Source organism: Triplophysa dalaica, chromosome 12 (genome assembly GCF_015846415.1).
Source record: "Triplophysa dalaica isolate WHDGS20190420 chromosome 12, ASM1584641v1, whole genome shotgun sequence".
NCBI classification, from domain to species: domain Eukaryota; kingdom Metazoa; phylum Chordata; class Actinopteri; order Cypriniformes; family Nemacheilidae; genus Triplophysa; species Triplophysa dalaica.
The window spans coordinates 6,708,354-6,728,964 of NC_079553.1; the positions used below are offsets into that span (position 1 = coordinate 6,708,354).

Sequence of the window (20,611 nt, forward strand, 5' to 3'; positions counted from 1 at the left end):
ATTAAAATGTCTTTTTTTTAACTTTATAAGACTGAGAATGAGAGACAGAGTCAATACTACTCACGTCAGTGAATATATAAAGTTTGTATCTATTTCACTGTACATATTTTATTATTGTGTACATTGTTTAATAACATTTAATATGTGGGATAGTTGTATTGGTGTCATTTTACTCTGTACCTAAATGAAGACTGATCTTTACGACATGGAAATTGATAAGTATATATGTGTAGTGACCCAAAGTTGAACAAGAACGAGCACTTGTTTTAATACATTGCTAATCAGGATAGTTTAGACAGGGAAGTGTGCAAATGTTTGTCTGCTTTTTCCTAACCGTGCCCTATGAAAAATTTCCACAATAGATAATTTAACCGCACCAAGATGTCAATTCACGCACCTAATGTAATGTAGGCCTATCAGGTGTGAATATTAATAATAATTGCCTCATGTGTTGAGAAAACTGTTCATTTCTTAAAGCAATGTCCATTCAAATGTCTATGAAGTTTAATATTGAAGGTTGAACATCCAATTTGAATGTAAAGACAATAATAATAGGCTACACTGATGAGTTGAATGAAACATATGGATGAACAAATTAATAATTTAGACACTATTCCAAAACAATTATATTACTGGGCAAAAGTAGAAAAAGAGATTAAACTAGCCAGTGCCAACAATATTCCTTGGGTTCTAAGGAAGGATCTTAAATGGATTTAGATAATAAGAGTTGTTACATGATGGCTGGTCTGCTCCAGCCTCTGACTTGTCTGTACTAAAGATCGCAGCTGTACATAGACTTTGTGTATTTGTGTGTACACATTGAAAAGAAAATATACCATTTACCTTGCAGTTAAGCATTTTTCTTTTTCGTGTGAAATTTAAAACAGAAAGAATGACTGGAACAAAAAAATAGCAGAGTAATATCTTCAAGAGCAATAAACATTATTCTGGAGAATAAATTGTGCGAGTTTGGATTTTCTCTGTAGTTATGTGGATAGAATACATCCCACTTGCACATATTTTCTGTCTGTTATTGTGGTACCCCAACATTCACTTAAATGTTTCACACTCTAGAGAGTGATTGTAGTGATTAAATGTAAATAATATGATTCATTTGCAAGAGAAACTGCCCGCAGTTGAAAACTATGCATTTCCTAAGCATAGCGAAAATGACAGTGCAGGCATCAAGTGCACTATGCTTTGTAAAAAATAAATGTTAACCAATAAATAATATAAAATGAGCAAATGCCTGGTAATGACACACGTGCAGACAAACCGATAGCGGGGAGCAAATTTAGTGCAACACCACGCGGAACTATACGGTCGTACATGGAACGGATCTCGAGCTTTTAGCACATCTTTCGGCCTCTGGTGGTCGCAAGTCATACAGGAAGAGGCGGCGAAGCACAAAAAGTTACGTTTAAAACTCACAGTACATACTTTTTTTTTTTTGCGGGACTCATTCCCAAAACAACGGACATCTCTACATTAATGACCAGTCGCATGTTAATACTGCCAAAGTCGTGCTTATGAGTCTGTTGTCAAACATCGCGCTTCGTTTCCCCTTCACTTCCGCGTACAATGTTTTTTCCTAACGACCGACGACAACTTTAGATCAGGAAGCCTCCGCGGGCGCTTGTCACTTCGTCTCACCTTTTGTATAAGGTAAGTTTTAAGCTTAACGTCTCGGTTACAGATCGGTTAGCGTTTAACGTTTAAACAATGATGTGATTTGTCATCGAATGGAATTCGCACCCTTGGTTTGTATGATCCTGCCAGCTTGTGCTCAGCGAGAGGAATGTTGCGTTTGGCTACAAAATAACCTTTGCCAGCATTCCTGATGTTGCTGTGTTTTTCAACGAGAATATCTGAATTTCGCTTCATGGCGAAATAATGAGCAAATAAAACCGCCATCGATCTCTGACTACATGGGATGAAACGTCTCGAAGGGATATGCAAGAGCATTGTTGTCACAATACTCGTCCAGCCTTTGAAAACCAGCAAACCCTGGTTTCTTATATCACTTTGCATTACAAATAAACTGTCATTTATTACTTTATGCATTTATGATACGGTGATTGTCAACTGTATTTTTAATAGCGCTGGGAACAAATTTGAGTCCACTTTTAAGTCTCAGTTGTGTGTTTCTGCAATAGTTACATAAAGCAGATGTCAAGGTAAATTGATGCAGGCCATTGTTTACATTTTGCGTTTGTCTTAAATGCAATTTGTTGTGTAGAAATCACTGTAGTCCATTATACTTTTGGAGCACTTAAGGAACCTCGTTAGTCTTTATGTAGTTCTCAGCTACGACCATCTGACAGGTAGAGTGAACTGGGATTAGATTAGTTTAACCTTCATGGAGTGAGCCTTGTTCATATTTATTGGGTACATTTGAAGAGAAATTACAGTCATCAGTTAACTTGCCTGTCTCCCTTCTCATCCCACCGTTGTTGTAAATAAGACCGATATTCCATTTGCTTGTTTGTTGAATTCTGACCGTGTTTTTTATTACCGAGACTCAACAGAGAGCTATTCGCTTGAAACCAGTTTCAATGCAAAGTATTTTCCAGAACTGCTGTTACGATTTTCTAATCCTTTAAAATGTCATTACTGTTCAGATTAACCTGTTATGTGGTAAAACCGACGCGCAGAGTTCACAAGCAAATGCATTGTTACACTTGGAGCTGTTTTGTGGTATTGCTGAAGAACATAATAGAAAAACAGGAAGACGATACAAAGTCACCGAAAACAGGTTTAGATCAACGATAAAGGGCTTCAGGAATTGATGGCTTTAAGTGGTAAAGCTCTTCACAAAGATAATAATATTTTGTGGAAGATCTGGAATAGAGAAGCCAGTTGGATTAGTTGTGCAGATGAGCTGTGAAGTGTGGACTGTATGTAGTAAGAAACTCTATAATAAGAAGGCAAAAATGCTATTTTAGGATCCTGCAACTGTGCAATAATACTTGTTATACCATGGTCTGTTTGAATACTGGATATCTGATTGGCTGAAAGGTGTCCATTAAACGCCTTTAACGCACGGGTATATAATATATATAAAATATATTTTGACCAACGTTGGTAACCAAACAACATTGCCCCCATTGACTTTCATAGGATGGACACATTTCTCAAATGATCTTCTTTTATGTTGCTTAGAAGAAAGAGTCATATACATGTTTTGAATGACATGAGGGTGAATAAATTTGGGTGACCTATCCTATTAAGATGTCGTAGATGTGATCCAGCTGCTCACTTTAAATGTTTAGATTTGTTTGAATTAGGACAGATGTTGGAGACTTGTCTCCCACGTTTGTTTTTCAAGTCAAGTCAGGTTTAATTATAAAGCACATTTAAACATGGCGGAAGCCAACCAAAGTGCTGTACAACAGCAGTTTTAACATATAGCCGATATATATATACATCCAAGACTTAAAGAGAAATCACTGATAGATACAGAAGCTAAAATAGAATCATAAAACCATATTACAACGCACAACTCTAAGTATGAAAAGCCAGGGAGAACCGGTTGTTTTTGGGTCGGTATAACTGAAGCAATAGGTGCCTTACCGCTTCCTCTTCCTGTTCTGAAATCTATCATCTCTCTCTCTCTCTCTCTCTCTCTCTCTCTCTCTTGCTCTCTGTGTCGTTTTCAGTTTCACACTCAGAGGCAAGTACTATCTTGTCCAGCTACTGACTCTTTTAAAGGAATGTGGACTTTTAATTTGGGTGTCTTTTGTACATTCTTTCCTCTCTCTCACTTTCTGTCATGCACTGTGTTGTTTCACCACAGACCATTGATGACTGTGTTATTTCCTGCGCATTAGACAGTAGGAATCATTGAGTAATGCACATGACAATTTATTCGAAATAAAGTCCTACACATTAATATGGAACAAGTGAAAGGTGAAGTCAAATTCAAGTAAATAGACACACACCAGAAGTTCCATCTCCTTACTCATTTTATAATAGGTGGAGTCAGACTCAAGGCCAAGCAAGTGTTTTATATTTGTAGTTATTTTTCATTTTTATATAGTCTGGTCTGCTAAGTAAGAAATATAATTTTGATTTATAACATCCCTTTAAGGGAAATCTATTTAAGTGTGCGTAAATGCCTGTGAGGTGAGAAAACCACACAACAATTTCTTTTTTTATAGCAGATGACATACATTTGTTCCATGCAGCTATAAAGGAGCTTGTTGAGGTTTCTGGTGACATACTGTATGTTTACAGATAGTTACCAAAATAACAAGAGAGCAGGGTATTAACAGCAAGAAATGTTGTCCACATAGAGTGACTCCTATGTTTTGTATATATAATGTGACGTTTTTGGCACGCTTTGCTAAAGCAACAGAAACTGTTGGTTTTCCCAAACCCATTAACAAAGAACTACTATGTCTTGTAATGAGTAGAAGTAGCGGTGTATGTATGGGTTTGAAGTTTTTTTGGGGGAAGTGGTCAGTGGTTGTGTTCATTGTGATTGTATAATATGAATTAAAAGTGGGCGTGGTCACTTTGCCCTCATATTGATGCCGCCAGTTGAACGATGAAGAAAGTGACATGGTTGCAACACAAGAACATTTCGAGAGAAATTGTATTTCTGTTAGGGAGTTGTGGATATGAAGGGTTGATGTTTTATGAAGGATAGAAATGTAGAGTATACAGTTTTTATTTGCTTGAATTTCAAAATAGGAAAAATTCTAAATATTGACAGTCACTAACTTAACATTATGCCTAGCATCCTCTGTTGTGTTTAACAGAAAAAAATTAAGTTATCTAGGTTGTTTAATAGGGTGATGTATAAACCGATTAACTATTTGCTATCCCTTTAAGCTCATGAAAGAGAGCTGTCGTCTTACAATGAAAAAAGACAAAGATGATCTATTAAAATGTAATGAAATAAAAAGTTTAAAGAGACATAGTGGAGAAAAGACTGAGCAAAGCGACTACTGAGAACGGACTCTGTGAGTTGCTAACTTGTGACTGATAGCAGAGTTAAGATAATATAAACAGTAAGAGAGGGTATGACTTAGCACCTAGTCTTGTACAGACCAGACAATCCGAGAGGGTCCAGCCTAAAAATGTCTGTTTACAAAACTTTACAGCTGAAATCAACTATTTATTGCATCATTTGTGAAATTGCGAGTCACACAATAAACGTTTACCTAATAATCATTTAAAGGGTTAGTTGAAAACTCTATAACCGTTAACACATGTTTGTGTTCTAAACCAGTGTAACTTTTTTGTGTCCGTTCTTGACAGCCTCCAACCTCATTCACTTTCTTTCTTGTAGAAAAAGCAGTCGCAACATTCTTAAGAATTTTCCGTGTTGCGCTGAAGAGGTAAATGTGTCACAGTAGGTGAAAGACAACAGAATCTTTTTTGTGTGAACTACGCCTTTACATAATTTGTAACCCGGAATATTAAAGGACAGTTCACCCAAAAATGAAAATTCTATATTCATTTTCTCACCCTCCAGATGTTTCAAATCTGTATAAATTTCTTTGTTCTCAACTTCTGATGAACACACAGAAAGATATTAAAATGCTTGTAACCAAATTGTTCTTGGCCACCATTGACTAACATAGTAGGAAAAATGCTTAATGAATTTCTCGGTTTTGTTGAGCACAAAACAAGATATTTTGAAGAATAGGAAATCAAACGGGGTCCAAGAACTGTTTGGTTACAAACCTTCTTCCAAATATCTTTGCATGTGTTCATCAGAACAAAGAAATTTATACAGATTTGGAACAACTCAAAGGTCGAGTAAATGATGATTTTTTTTAGGGTGAACTATCCCTTTAATGCTTTTTTTAATGCATAAACATGTTGTATCATTTATAACGCTACCTTTCACTACCTTTTGGACAAATTAGAGTTAGTTCCAAGTTAAGCAAAATAAATAGTTAACCCAGGAGGAATTATTTATTGCCCTCCGTGTTTGTTTGATGTATAGGCATATGCCAGACAATGATGTGATGTTTTTTAGGATCCTTCTTCAGATGTCTGCCAATGTAGGCATGAACCAGTGAGGAGAAGCGGGTTGCAGTCAGGTTGAGTCAGATCGCCCAGGGTGGAGTGATGAACTGACAGAATGATGGATGCCGTGACGGGACCGCATAGGGAAAGGCGGCCGAGGATGGCGGAGGGCAGGAAAATGATTTGATGCAGTGATGCTGTCTGTGTTCACATCAGGAGCTGAGAGCTCTTGAGTATGGAGTGATCACCTGTCTCTGTTTTCACCAGATTTTTGGGGTATAAATATTGTTGTCTAGCTTTTGCATATTGTGTGGTTGGCTCTGGAAAAAGGGTGGGTTTATTTCTGGCTGTAGATCACAGCTTCCTGGCATTCCCTGCGCTCTAGCTCCCAACCACTGGATGTGAATGCGACATGATGTAAAGTTTCTGACAAACTGTGTTCCATTCAGAGATGTCCAATGTGAGAACACGCACAGACACGTGTACACAAAATAGCCAGCGTACACACTCGAACAGACTCGTATTCACACACACACACGTGCCAGTGGTGGAGCAGGTCTGTTGGGCAGTTGTACAGGCCAGGTTTGTGTGCAGTCAAAGGGCCCTGTGTTTAAACCAGGCTGATTACTCCTCATACTCAAGACCACATTTGGAAACAGTTAGAGGGAGATTGCAGGCTGCCATGGATTCTTTTACCAATCTGTGGTGCTTTGCTTCCCTGGTCGCACAGTACTTGCCTTTATTGCATCCAATGGACACTAGTTAACCCATATTAACTGTATCCTTACTCACCTGTAATGCAAATCAGCCCGTTAAAGGTAAGCCTAGCATGTTGGTGATGCATAACAGGCTCACATGCTGTTTTTGTAACACATTTATTTTGATCCCTTAACGGTTATTGTGTGTTATGCATGTGGCAGTTCTTACTCCGTTATAAGTTTAAAGGCTGAAGTATGGTCCCTCCGTTCGCATGACGCATTTTTAGTCATCAGAAGGGTGCTTGGTCGTCCACACACCATATCTGCGTGCAGGCCATGTTTTGGACTTCGCGGATGTGCCATGTACAACAGCACATGCGGGCAAAAAGTGCACTAGTCCACTAGGGGTAAATATACACACAGATAGTGTGCAGTGTGCCTTTGTAGAAGAAGAATGATACAAAACCAACACGCTTAAAAAAGGAGGCAAAGAAGCATATCCTTAGCCTTACTGATTCTTGTTGTCTTGCTGTTTGCTTGGATTGTTTGCAATGGCGAAAACACTTCCTCAATCATTTATTTACTGGGGGTCTGTGAATGACGTGACTAAGCCCTGCCCTCTGATGGTCTGGTAGAGCAACACATACTAATTTGTATTGCGCATGTGTTGAACTCGTATGTCCTCGCTTAACCCGTAATGAGTATACAGAGGAAGCTGTGCGGACGCGCTTGTGCGTGAGACCGATGCGGAAAGTCAAGTATGCCCGGGCCTTAATTTGCTCACATCAGCCCCCAGACAGAGCAGGCAGGTCACCGAGGGCACCTAAGAGAAGAGAAAGAGAGAGCTCTCGTGTTATTTAGTGGGTGGATGGTCATCAGGACATTTCTTGCATTGATGTTATTTTGGACGAGCTTGCTATAAGCCAACGGGTTTCGTTTATTCATATTTTGCTTATAGTTTGAGTGAAAAACAATGAATTTAATTTCGTTTTCTCAGTGTCATTTTGTCTACTGCATTGACATTAAAATGTATGAACAATTCAACACTTTCAACAACAACAACAAAAGGCAGAGCTAAATGACGTTATGTAGGAGAGATTAGTGGATTAGTAGTGTTGTTTTCACTATGCAGAGGCATATGGAGATCAACCATCATGTTCACGGACGAGGTAATGAATTCATTTTATTTTATGTCATCATAATGAATTAGGTTGCAATAAATGTTGAACGTAATGCTACGTTAGCCCGCGACTGATATTGGACTTTGTTGGTGCAGAGTCTCTGTCGAGTCCAAGTTGGTCGCAAAGCTCTCTCCATTTAGAAATCAACCCGCCGATATTAATCCTTGTTTTATTTCTTTATTTTTCCATAAGCCTGCTTGCCTCATTTGGCCTACGTTTACACTTTTTGGGGGGTTTCCTTTACTCACCAAAGAGTAATCGTGATCCATAATAACAGAACAACAGATGCTGTTTAACCACCTCCGCATGTGCGTGTTGCCGTAGTTTCTACAACCGGAAACTAAGAGCACCGGATATTAAGTCATTGATATGCAACACAAGGGAGACAAGGGACGGGCCATTGTTTTAAATAGGAATTTCATTTGATTTGCACATTCTTGGGAACATTTGGGATAATGTAAGTTGAGCACAATGTAAGTGTAAGTACACAACTGCATGAAATATATCACACTGTGCAAGTGATTTTGGATATTTCATAACAGAATTCTTCCATATTGTGGCTTTAAATTTAGAAGTGACAGTAGGTTAAAGGTTTTTTTTAGAACAGAGGTTGAAGGCATGTAAGAGGGTACTTTAAAGGTGTTGACCATTTGTTTCATTCTCACTAAAATAGGCTTTAGTTCATGTCTCACTTATGCAGTTTAAAAATTTCACTTGCACTCTTTTAAGTAACTTCACACAAAAACACAATTTTCACAGTGTCATGACCAAAAATGTTGCTATACAGTGACAAATGACAAAAGCATGATACTCTCTGCCCACCTTAACTCATTGGCCTTTAAGTTCTGGTTCACATATTAAAAATCAATGTTCTGCTTTCTTGAATATGTTCTCTTGCATCGCTTGTTGCTTAAGTCTTGTGTTGTTGCACCTTGTTAGGCCACAGTCTTTAGCTCAAATCCAGTTTTGTGGAGAAATGGTGTATAGGTAACCAGCCCCTGTCCTCGTTTTTATATAATTGAATTGCAGGCTGATTTAAGGTGTGGCCCTAAATTTTTTGTTTGCACTCCTAAAAATTTCAGTCAAGGGCTATAGTGCTCCTATTAAGTTAACAGTTAAAAGTTATTAAGTTAAAAAATTAAAAGTTAGTCTGGAGCCCTGCACTTAGATGAAAGTGGTGTAGAGAGGATGAATATGAAGGCAACGGCAAGATAAAGTGTTATATGTTAACACCTCTCAGCATCTCCGTTCTCTTCTGTGTTCACGTGGTCAGTGAGGCCAAATGCCTGAACGCCGCCCTTCCTCTGCAGCTGCCTCTGAGAGAAGCTAAAGATCTCTAATCTCCTGCAGTATTGAAATACCACACGGTCCAGAGAGAAACTGAGAGAGGGAGTCATTTCATAGTTTATGAAGAGATAGAGTTGGACATCATTAACCCTGCCTGTAACAGCCCAGCGCAGCAGTGTTCTCATTTTCAGTCCAGTCGAGATCCTCGCACATTATGGAGCAGGAGACTATCACCGTCACTATCTCTTCTTTATTGAAGAGAGGTTGCGTTTAATGCTCGCTGATTGGACTTGACAGCTGTTGAGATGATTTATTGAAAGCTGTGGGTGGATTAAAATGTCATTTAGGTCGTCATCTATCAAAATGACATTTTAGCATGTAATTCTCATAAAAGCCTGTTTTCATCTTGTGAATCGTACTGAAAGCTCATGGATTTCGCAGGCATCCATTATGCTTATGTTGAGAATAATGTAAAAAAAAGTTCTTACGTGAAGAAATGTATTTTTATAAAACTGTTAGTTGTGGTAATTTTTTTCCAATTGGTTGTGCTGCGTTTCGTAGCTGTTTTAAAATTCCCCAAAACTTGCAGCTGACCGCATGAGTTAACACTGCGCCACTGTATGTTGTTGCATCTTGCTCGGCAACAGCTTTGTTGTTTCTGTATCTGAGGAAGTACATGAGCTGTGTCCTTGAGTTCTCCACTTGAGGCTCCATCCTCTGAAGGATGCGGTACGGAGGGTCCTCAACCTACAATTAAACGAGACGTCCTTCTTAGAACATATTGGAAAAAAGGAAACAGGAAGTATGATGTTGCTATGCTCTTATGCATTGCGCTCTTAGCCCCGATTCAAGCTGCACTTCGTTCTCCTTTTTTTCCGAAGCGCCTGGACTTTGCGTCTCCTGGCGTCTGGTGTCGCTAAGCAACCATGGCCGCGATAGCCGTTGAGACGAGGAGGTAAAAGCAAAGGATATATGCATTTTTTCATCTCGATGAGGCGCGGACAATGCTGCAAAAAAGAGAGCGTGGCGTCGCTGCATATTTCTGTGAGACTGCTGCGCGTCTACATTTAAAATTACGAATATGCGTGCGGAAAAGACACAAAATGTGAATCGGGCCTTACACACTGACTACACCGGATGCGACGCGCCGCAGGAAACATGACACAACTAAGACGTAGAACCCATTATGATTGAAATTTTAGTCGACATGTGGCACGGTGTGACATGACACATAATGTGTTGTGTTGTGTCGCACCGCTCGCTTCTAGTGTAGACCGGGTGTTCCACCTCTCAAATGAATAAAAACGACTGACAGGATTTGGAGAAATTAAAAGTTGGTCAGTTTTACTCTAAACAATGGCAAAAGAGATTAAAAAAAAACTTCTTTCCTTACTGTTTTAAACGTTTAAAATCACCTCAAATCCTAATTTACTTCCTCTGTCTGCTGAGGAAATACTTGAAAACAGTTTTCTACACCCCATATATTTGTTTGAAAGTGCATCAAATAAAATAGCTTTGCTCGTGGCAACGCAAAGAATTGTGGGTTATCTCTAGGAATGAAGAATACACCTCATGCATCCTCCAAATTCCTGTGAAAGAAGGTGCCATTCGAAGGCCGCATTCAATGACCGGTGACCACAGCTTAATTTTTGGGTGTACTGTCCCTTTAAGCTGGTGTGAACTCCACAAGTTTGTGAGAAGCCTGATGTTATTTCAGCATGATTTGATAATATTTCAAAGAGCGTCTGATTTGTTCAGTGGACATGAGGAATTCTGCCCTTTTTGTGTTAACATCAACGTCACAAATTTGCTTATTTTAGCCTTTTTTTAATCCTAAACGTCTTTTTTTTTGTGTAAATTAGACTTTGTAAACCATCTTTGTGATTCTAGAATCAGAAAATTAATATTATTTTATTATCCTGTCATTAAAGACAAAAGATTATGGCTAGCTTGTTCTTTGTCTATAAATCTTTTCACTTTGTTATTTGACATGCACTTCTAACCTTTGTGTAGTGCTCTCTGTTACTCCGAACATGACTTTTACAGACAGGTTAACAAAAAATGTCTGATCGTTTCCTGAGGAAATTACACCCACTTCCTCTCTCTCTCTCTCTCTCTCTTCTCTCTCTCTCTCTCTGCGTCTCTGTCTCTTGCCCTCTCTCTCTCTTGCCTCCTTATGCTTGCCTGCACAGTAGACGCGGCTCTTAGGGGAGCTTTGAAGATCTCATAGCCCGGGCTGATGAAAGCAGCTGATAAACCCCAAACACAAACACAACTCCATTCGCAGTTATTTTAGGCCTGTGCTATCACACTTGCTCCAGTGCAGAGGACAAGGCCATTGTCTAAACAGCTGCATAGGGCAGTCTGGTATGCAAAGACATTCTGCTATCTGCTTTGTTGTCCCCAAGTTAGTGAACATGCACCACCGAGCTCAATCCAGTTGGGTTCAATGCCATTATTGATTCCCATTGAAATAGCTCTAGACTTAGATCATAAGAACCCTTTGTTTTATATTGGAGAGCTGGGGGACTAATACATCAGCAAAAAAACTGGCCAATGAACAAACCTTTTCTGATTCTCTCCAGCAGTGAAGATCTCATATACACGATTCCAAAGGCTGAAGATAATAAAGAAAGGGACACAAGGAATAAACAAAACAATGGCTCTTTTGCCCGCAAAGAACTAAAGCCACTGTTATCCATTCAAACCCGTTCTCATTGATGGAGCGTATCTGGGTCTGGTTGTTCCACACAGGTCTATCTGTTATTGATTTATTGGCCGGTTCTGATTTTGTCGTGCTTGGCTCTGTGTACTTGTTTCTTTTGCTGGCCTTTAGCGGTGCGTTAGTATGTATGTTAATTGTTTGTGTGTCTTCGTTTGATGATGACATTGCTCGAGTCATTCATGATCTCATGTCTTTGCAGGAGCTTGGTTAACCAGCGTTGGCCCGACATACGACAGCATGGATCGTGAAGACGCCCATAATGGGCTAAAGCCATCTGAGACTGCGTGTGTTTTTGCTTTGTCTCCATTCAGTGTCCAATTGGACTGCATTTCATTTGCAAACAGAAAAGGAATAATCCCAGTCTCCGATATCTTTTCCGCTATACCAAACAAACCAGCTTGCGTGCGTGTGTTTGAACTAAATGTATGGCTAATATATGAAAAATCCCCCCTCACTGCTTCATCACCCAGCCAGACTCCGCAATAAACAAATACCAAATATAGCCACTCGCATGAATACATCTTCACATGCATTCATTCTCATGCACACACCTTTCCAGACAATCACAATGAATAAGTAACTTATTTCTTATGGCTAAGTATTGGTGTCTGTCAGCATGACCGACCTAACCATACCCAATACCTACGTTTCCTTTTGGGTTATTAAGGGCTATCAACATAAACCATAGAAACTCCAGTCAATTCAATTAAACAGAACTTCATTCATTGTGTTTCACACTAAACAGACATACATAAACAGACATGCATAGCTGTCCATTTGGGATTAAATCATTTGTACACTGTAGTGTTTGTCAGCATCACCTCCTGAGAATTCAGTGTTTGTGTTTTTAGAATTGCAGGATTTTGAGTCTCTTTCCGTGGAGTTAATATTGTTGCACAACCCTGACAGAGGAAACTTGTTCTCAGCAGCACGAACAGTAGAACACTGTTACGCTCGCAGCCAATGGTTGGGTTCATTGGTCAGGCTTATGGAATATTGTAAAACAGATGGTGCTGATGCCTTCTGATCCCTTGATGCTGATTGGTCAATAATTGTGGTTTATTTACAATTACACACAACTGTGAACTTTTCACTTAAGGACTATTTGTTGCAGTGCTTAGCAGTTTTGTAACGGAAAGATGACGTTAAATGATTTAACTCATCAAAATATTGTTTTTAAGGTCCAGTGTATGACATTAAGTGACATTTTAGCGAACTGCAACCAACTGCTCAATCCTTCGCTTACAAAGATGTCAGCACATTTTCGCTTCTGTCCTGGTGGAGATAACTTTTTCACAAAATGTGCTCTGTAGAACAGTTTGTCCGTTAAGGGGCGACTGTAGAAACAACATCAAATATTCCATGCAAGGGCACCTGCAGCGTATGTAACAAAAACAACGCTTCGTTATGTAAGGTCTTTATACACCTCTAAAGACATAGTTATGTATATGATATTGATTTTCTATCAGTAGATTCTCCTTGATATCACAAAACCTTTGATTATACATTTAAATATATGTAAAAAGAGGTGTGGTATATTGTGCGATACACAGAATATTCTTCTGGGCAACCTGAGCTCCTGTTCACGACATAAATGTTTTAGTTAGCCTCGAGTCAAATATTTGTGGTGGCTGCTCAATATGTTCAATTGTGCTTTTTTATTTGGACCTGATCACAGTACAATTGCAGAAAAGTATTGTATGCGACATGTAACATTTTTGGTCTTCCTTTTAACGGCCATCTTCATAGTGTGTTGAGTGAAACCGTGTACTGAATACATCTCTTACGATAACTTTGTCTTCTTTATCGATCCTATTCTTATATTTGTTATGTTTGTTCTTATGTTTTATCTGCAGCGTGGGCTGTCTGGTGCTCAGTGTTTTAATCTAGCCATGAGTATAATAGGAGCAGAAGATGAAGACTTTGAGAATGATGAGCAACCTGTAAGTGACACAACCAAGCCACATGCTAACAAGTTCAATTAGTTGAAGATGTAAATAAATAAAACAAATAAACAATTTGACATATTATATTGACAAGGTATTTACAGTTTTGTTTAAAAAGTAATGTATAGGGGAGGTGGAGTATGTAAAAAGCTATAAATCCAATATCTTTTGTTTTTATTTTATCTTTTCCTGATCAGATGGTTGATGACAACTGCAGTCACTTTACCAGTATTGAACTGCTAAAGTCCAGACCCACCCACTTGCTGGTCTTCCTTCATCATGTCATGTTGCAGTTTGACTGTGCTCCCGTGGTAAGAACCAACATGAATTTATTTTTTATACTTGTAGAGAGCGTTCATGCTTGCATTTACTTTCGTCTGTCAGGATCTGTGAGTTTCCTTTTGTTTAGCTATGAACCCATGTCTGTTTTGTGTATGTTTACGGTGGGTGAAGGGGTATTGTGTATGTATTAGTACCTGTATTCAGATAAACCCCTTTCATATGATAACGCATGAGTATCTCTCCTTTTATTTGGCATGCAGCCAATGTGATCTACCCCAGGTACCGTCTCTATAAACCGAGTTCTCTTTCCTCGTTTGTGTGTATGCAACCCTAATTGATGCAGACATTCAGTGTAACCTTTGTTCCCATGCTTTGTTAAAGGAACAGTTCACGCAAAATTGAAAAAAAAAAATGTTATTTTGACCAGTGGATAGTGTCTACTTTGTAGTTTATTTACCCTTTTTACAAAAAGCTTTAATCTGTATGTCTGCTGCATTGCACATTTTTTAAAGAGAACATTTTCAGAGACGCACACAGAGCTATGACACGAGTACCACATGTACTAGTTTGTATATCTTGAGGCTGAGCAAATGATGACATCACAACTGTTCCTTTAATATTTCCTTGAGCAAGAAATGTTTTGTTTGGTTTGTCATCCAGCAATTCGGTCTCGCACCAAACAAACAGAATCAGTCCGTTTTCCCCCGTCTTCCCCAACACACTTTTCTCATTGATCAGCAAGTGTTCTGACACGGTGTGTAAAGTTTCCCTCTCCATCCAGTCAGTTATACCCACATCGGTGTCAACGCAGCACGTATTAATATCCCAACAGCCCTGTTAAAGTTCAATAGTATCAACACACTCACTTTCTCTGTTCTCATTGTCCAAATCCATCAGTTTTCTCCATTTTATTTCTCTTCTTTCTTTAATCTTTCAGCTGTGCTACCTTCATGCTGACCTCTTCAGGAACTTCAATGCCAAAGACACCAAGAAACACTTTGGAGAATTCTACAATACTTTTCTGGATAAAGGCGCGGTACGTGAAAGAGGAGCGTTCTGGACGCATGGCTGTCAGATTTGTTTATCACTGTACAAGTCTTGCTCTTTGTTCTGTCACAGCTTTCAGTCATACCTACCATTTATTGTGTAGTTTTTGTGTTGGGGTCCTGAAGGAATGTTCTGAAAGTGTTTTTTATTTATCATGTGGGGGATTTTCTGTCAATCAGTCAGAACTTTTAGCTGACTTGATAGTGGGTCAAGTGAGTGGATGCAGTATGCTAGAATAGTTGACAGAATTTTTTTTTCATAATTTATGTTCATTTCATCTTCTTCAGACACAGAGTGCTGTTATTTAAAAAATGATTAGGTTGTGGGCTTATTACGTGACAACAAAACAAGCTTATCTGTGGGCTAAATCCAAATATGGTGATGTCGGTTTCTTCATTTTTTATCTTCATTTATTTGGTCGTTCCCTCACCCTTCATACATCTATGTTCTCCAGACACTGTTTCCCTTTAAGTGTTTTCTTTGTCCTTTGCTCTCGGTCTCTCTTCCTGTCCCCTTAATCCAAATGTGCCATTTTTGTCAGTATCCTTTACTCTTCTTTTAGATTTTCTCTCTTTCCGTCTCAGCTGAGTGTTTGTCTGACCTTGACTTCCTGTTTGGGTCATGGGAATGACCTCACCGATGACCGCTTTTTTCTTTTTTCTCCATGTTGAGTCTTTCTCTATTTCTCTGTGCATGTTTTTTACGGGGTTGGCATTATGAGTGTAGACCTGTGTGAAATGATCTTAAACTTAAGATCTTAAACCTATTGGAGCTCCCTGGTTATTTGTATCATTGTGACCTCTGGTGGAGATGTGCTGTATTACAAATTGTGTTCCAAACAATGACAACGAGGGGTAACCCATTTTTCGGTGCCCTTTTTACACATTTTACATGTATTTACTATAAATGATACATTATCACATGTCACCTTAACAAAATCCTAACCATATCGTAAATGCAATAGCCTACACGTAATTTGAATACATTTGTGTACTATGTAACGAAATGTAGTACTGAAATGTATAATTACAGTGTAACACGGGCACTGTAAAATAAAGTGTAACCAAAAGGGGTAATGTGATGTTATAACAATCCAAATATGGCAAAATTGAATGACTGTCCTTCACAAAATTTGTATAATTTTGTATTATCCATTGAAATTAACAAGGAGAAATGGCTTTTCATACCGATTATTCTTATACATTGAGAGCCCATAAATACAATTATGTCACAAATATTTTAAGTTTAAATTGTGATTGTATAGAAAAGAGCTGTCTGAAGATTTTCCATATAAGAAGAAAAGTATATGTTATATAATGACATATTTGTTCTGTGTGGGTTTTATAGATTTAGGCTCGAAAATATTTTCTCTCTTTTTTCAGGTTCTCAGAGTAACCGTGCCAAGTAGTATAGCTTTTGAACTCGGTAAGACCTTTACCATCTTTGTTTTCTAGATTTAGTGTGAAACGCATCCATGCATGCAATGTCTGTTGTATTATTGTTGTATTGCCCCACTTAGCCCTCTGTCTCTCTTGTTATGCTCCTTCAGATCGTACACGTCCAGACATGATCAACGAAGAGCAACAGAAGCGCTGCACTCAGGAAGTTCAGATACAGCAGGCTCAAGAGGTACTGCGACAGCTGGAGGATTTCAGGTGAGATTTAGTGACCAGCCAGAGAATTTAGAGAACTCCTCACAGTCTCTTCCTTTTCAAAAAACTACATTTTATTGATCCCTAATAAGGTAATAGCTTATTTTAGTGGCACAGTAGTTGGCAAAAGTAAATGGGCCAGGTATGGTATTAAATCCTTCACAAAGCTGTGCTTCTGTCTTACAATTCAAGCACAACTTTTCAACAAGAATGCAACATTTTGGTCAGTTTTCCAAAATTATGCATCACTTTTCGTTATAATGTATGTGATCATAATGGTTTGTGTCTGTGATAGTTTTCATCTTTATTCCACTATACTATACTTTACTATAATGTCATCTCATCCCAATTGTTTTTGCACCACAGTATTAGTAGTTTCATTACTTGGCTTTTTGTAATTAGCGACTTTGAAATGCTTTGCATTCACATTCACATTTCTACAGTTTTCTACCGTCTACTGTTTGTTTGAATAGTATCAGTGGTGTCTGAGTATAAGATGGAAGTTGGTTGACTGCTTTGAGACCTCTGAAATGAACCGACTGTAAACACCATTTAAATCCAATTTCCATCTCCCATTTACTCATTTAATGCCTTTCATCAATGTAAGAATAAAAATGGAAAAGACTTAACATCGAAACCCCATAACAAGTAGCCTTACTCCATTATTTCTCGAATAGTAGAGGTGATCCAGTAACATTCCAGTCCTTCTTTCCTTCATTAGGCAGAAGAGGATGATGGGAATGACTCCTAATGACCGTGAGCTAAATGATGTGGAGTCTCATCGCCCCACTGACCGCATCCCCATGGAGATGAAGGAGAAGGCTGTAGCTGAAAGCTTGCTGGAAAGGATGGTTGAGGCCAAGTAAGCACTGTTTCTTGTGTTATTCTATTATTATACATACAATAATACATATTATTGTTTGGCACATGACTAGTGCACAAATGCTTTCCTGTGGACCATGTATTGGAAGCAGAATTTTATAGAAGCTTGGCCTGGTGTCTTATGTTTGGCCAGTTAGCAATTGTCCAGAATGCCTGTATTGTGCTTTTGTTAAAAATGTTTGGTTTATTTTCTGACATGGATTCTATCTAGGGAGATTACTGTTTAGTGCTTTGTTAGGTATCACATGTTTTTTTTTGGTGTCCAAATGAGTACAGATAAGTGAGCTCAGCATCAAAGCACAAATACTCTCATATTCACTATGAGTGAATTATGTGTAATTGTTTTTAACACTGGCAGAACTTCACAATTGAAGCCTTATGATGGACATAGCCTAGCATGTTATCGAACCCCGAACCCACTCTGACAATCTTCTTTGTGTTTTCCTGCTGAGACTTTCACCGTCTGCACAGTAGGGAAGAGGGTCGTTTGATCCAAACACTTCTCTTTTTGGACTAACTGTGACTGAACACAGCTATTGTCAAATCTGCATTCACAGCAGATCAGAACCCCTGAGCCTCTGTCGATATTCACTCACTGGCTCCAAAGTGATAGCTATTGAATGTGTCATACTGCACAGTGTCTTCTTGCTGCTGTGCCGTTTGACTCCTTGGAGTGAGTTCTATAATAGTCCTATCAGAATTCACACCACTCACTGTTGTGCTTCATGTGCACTTAGACCAACTCTGAGGAGTAGCTGATGTATCTATTTGGGCCTTCAAGGACTTGAACTTAATCCAGTTTTCTTGAAAAGAACATCATTAGTCTGTTTAAGTCTGTAGTCTGTATTTTGTCTTCCATAAAATTGTACCCCATAGAATAGGGTTTAAATTATCAAAATGTTTGAGAAATCATTAATTGAAGTCAATTAAAATCTGATTAAAAATTGAAATGTTACTTTAAAAGCAATAGCATTTGCAACATTTACATCATTTGAGGCTAAAAAATAACTTTTATTTAATTTTTACTGAAAATATTTGATATGTATGACAAATAAAGTAACAAAAGCACATAACAAAATAGCTAAAAATGAAACGCAAATAATATGAAACTACAAATTTAAAAATGTATAATCAGAAAAAGAATAATAATTCTCAGTCCTATTAACTTTATTTTTGCTAAAAGTAATTTAAATGTATTTAATTTTTTACTGAATATAAATACAAATGTATAAACAAATAATAAATTGACAAAAATGCATAACATAAAATAGTAAAAAATGAAACCAAAAACAACTAGGAAACTGAAGACAACTTTTAGAAATCTAAAGATATGAATTTCATAAAAATATAAGCATTTTATATAAGAAAATGTATAAGAATAAAACAAATACTCCGTCCTGCTACATCTTACTTAACACAAGACACAATAGAGTTTGTATATTTAATATTTTCTATCTTCTACTTGTATGGTGTTATATGCCATGCATGTCTATTTCTCTCTCCCATAAAGCTTGAAGTATGTTTTAAGAATACTTCAAAATCACTTTTTGTCCTTTTGGAGCTTAAAACTGTGTCCTCGCCAGATTCCAGTGTTTAGTCATTTGTGTATCCACACTTAAAACCAAAAAGGGGCGTGACATAACATTCAATTTATTACATTCATTATTTCAGTTAACTTTTCCTTGAATGCACATCAGTCTAAATGCCGTTAATTGCGCGGGTCAGTGAGTGCAGTCGGTTCATATTAAAGAGGTAACACGGGTCTCTAAGCATTAATATTACAGCCCGCAGGAAGTGAGATAGAAGGAGACTGTTGAGTCTTTTGTCTTCACTGAACACACACTGAAAATCTGGATTGAATTCATTATTTCTCCACAATGAGAGACAGCGGGGACACCGGTTCTCACTGCCGACTGTATACAGTCAAAGAGCCATGCATATCTACTACCTGAATACTAATACTATATAATGGCTGGATAATGGCCGTCTGAAATGTATATCAGCCTTCTTTTTTTTAAATTACACTTAAAAGTACTTATCACAAGAACTGTAAATGTCTTTAATGACACTGACTTAGGCTTTATGTGTTTTATTTTAAGTCACTGATTTCACAAAATGAGTCTGATGTTAGTTCCGTAATTGCTCTCACAAGTTTGAGTGAGCTTTAGTGAATGAGAAAAAAATTAGTTTCAGTCTTTTTGTGTCCAAAGTCATTCATTTGTTAATCCGTCTATACTACTAAAATTATATACTAACATACAGTAGTGTCATGGGTTTGATTTCCAGATAAAACTCATAAAATTAAAATGTGAACTTTGAATTCCCTGCAATTCGCATTGGAAAAGCGCGTTTGCCAAATGCATAAATGTAAGCGTTGGTCTTTGTATGCACTCAGTGAAGACAATTCACCGAATTTGCAGACTTTTCATCCTGTCGCATTAATTTCAGACTCCAGGTTCACGATACTTTAATAAACTTTAATAAAATGTAGTTTATTTTGCAGCTGTGCTAAAATTAACTTAAACAGGCTGAGAGAGCTGTATATATATATATATATGTCATGCCTGGCATCTGCTTATTTCGAAGAAAGACAGAGAAAATCAGAGAGGAAGTGGAAGAGAGAGGATGTCAGAAGTGCCACGCTGGCAGGAAGTCTCGGCTCTCTGGCTCTCTGCCAAAGAGAAAATGGCAAGAGGGATAAGGCAGAGGTCAGAGAGAAGAGACGAGTTTACAATCTATGCCTGACATTTTGATCACAAACAATAGCAGTGTCCAGTCACATTCATTCATTGTTAAAGTGATGTTATAAAGAGAAGCGAAATGAATGTAAACCAAAGTGTCTCACTCGTTTAATGTCTGTTTAGGGACTTGACACAGCACAATCTTCTCTTTATGTGTGGTTGTGTCAATATGGTTATTTAGTGTTCTT

The 20,611-nt window shown here is 38.1% G+C and overlaps 1 protein-coding gene across 3 annotated transcripts in view; it reads left to right on the forward strand.

The window, feature by feature from the left end:
- Positions 1–1,341: 1,341 nt before the first annotated feature.
- Positions 1,342–20,611, forward strand: part of arhgef1b (Rho guanine nucleotide exchange factor (GEF) 1b) — a 36,091-nt gene continuing 16,821 nt past the window's right edge. For all 3 annotated transcript variants that reach the window (XM_056762010.1, XM_056762012.1, XM_056762011.1), the window contains exons 1-7: positions 1,342–1,665; positions 13,730–13,816; positions 14,017–14,130; positions 15,039–15,137; positions 16,531–16,573; positions 16,698–16,803; positions 17,522–17,662. In XM_056762010.1, the coding sequence (XP_056617988.1) occupies positions 13,766–13,816; positions 14,017–14,130; positions 15,039–15,137; positions 16,531–16,573; positions 16,698–16,803; positions 17,522–17,662 (554 nt within the window). In that variant the 5' untranslated portion in view covers positions 1,342–1,665; positions 13,730–13,765. The remainder of the gene's footprint in view (positions 1,666–13,729; positions 13,817–14,016; positions 14,131–15,038; positions 15,138–16,530; positions 16,574–16,697; positions 16,804–17,521; positions 17,663–20,611) is intronic.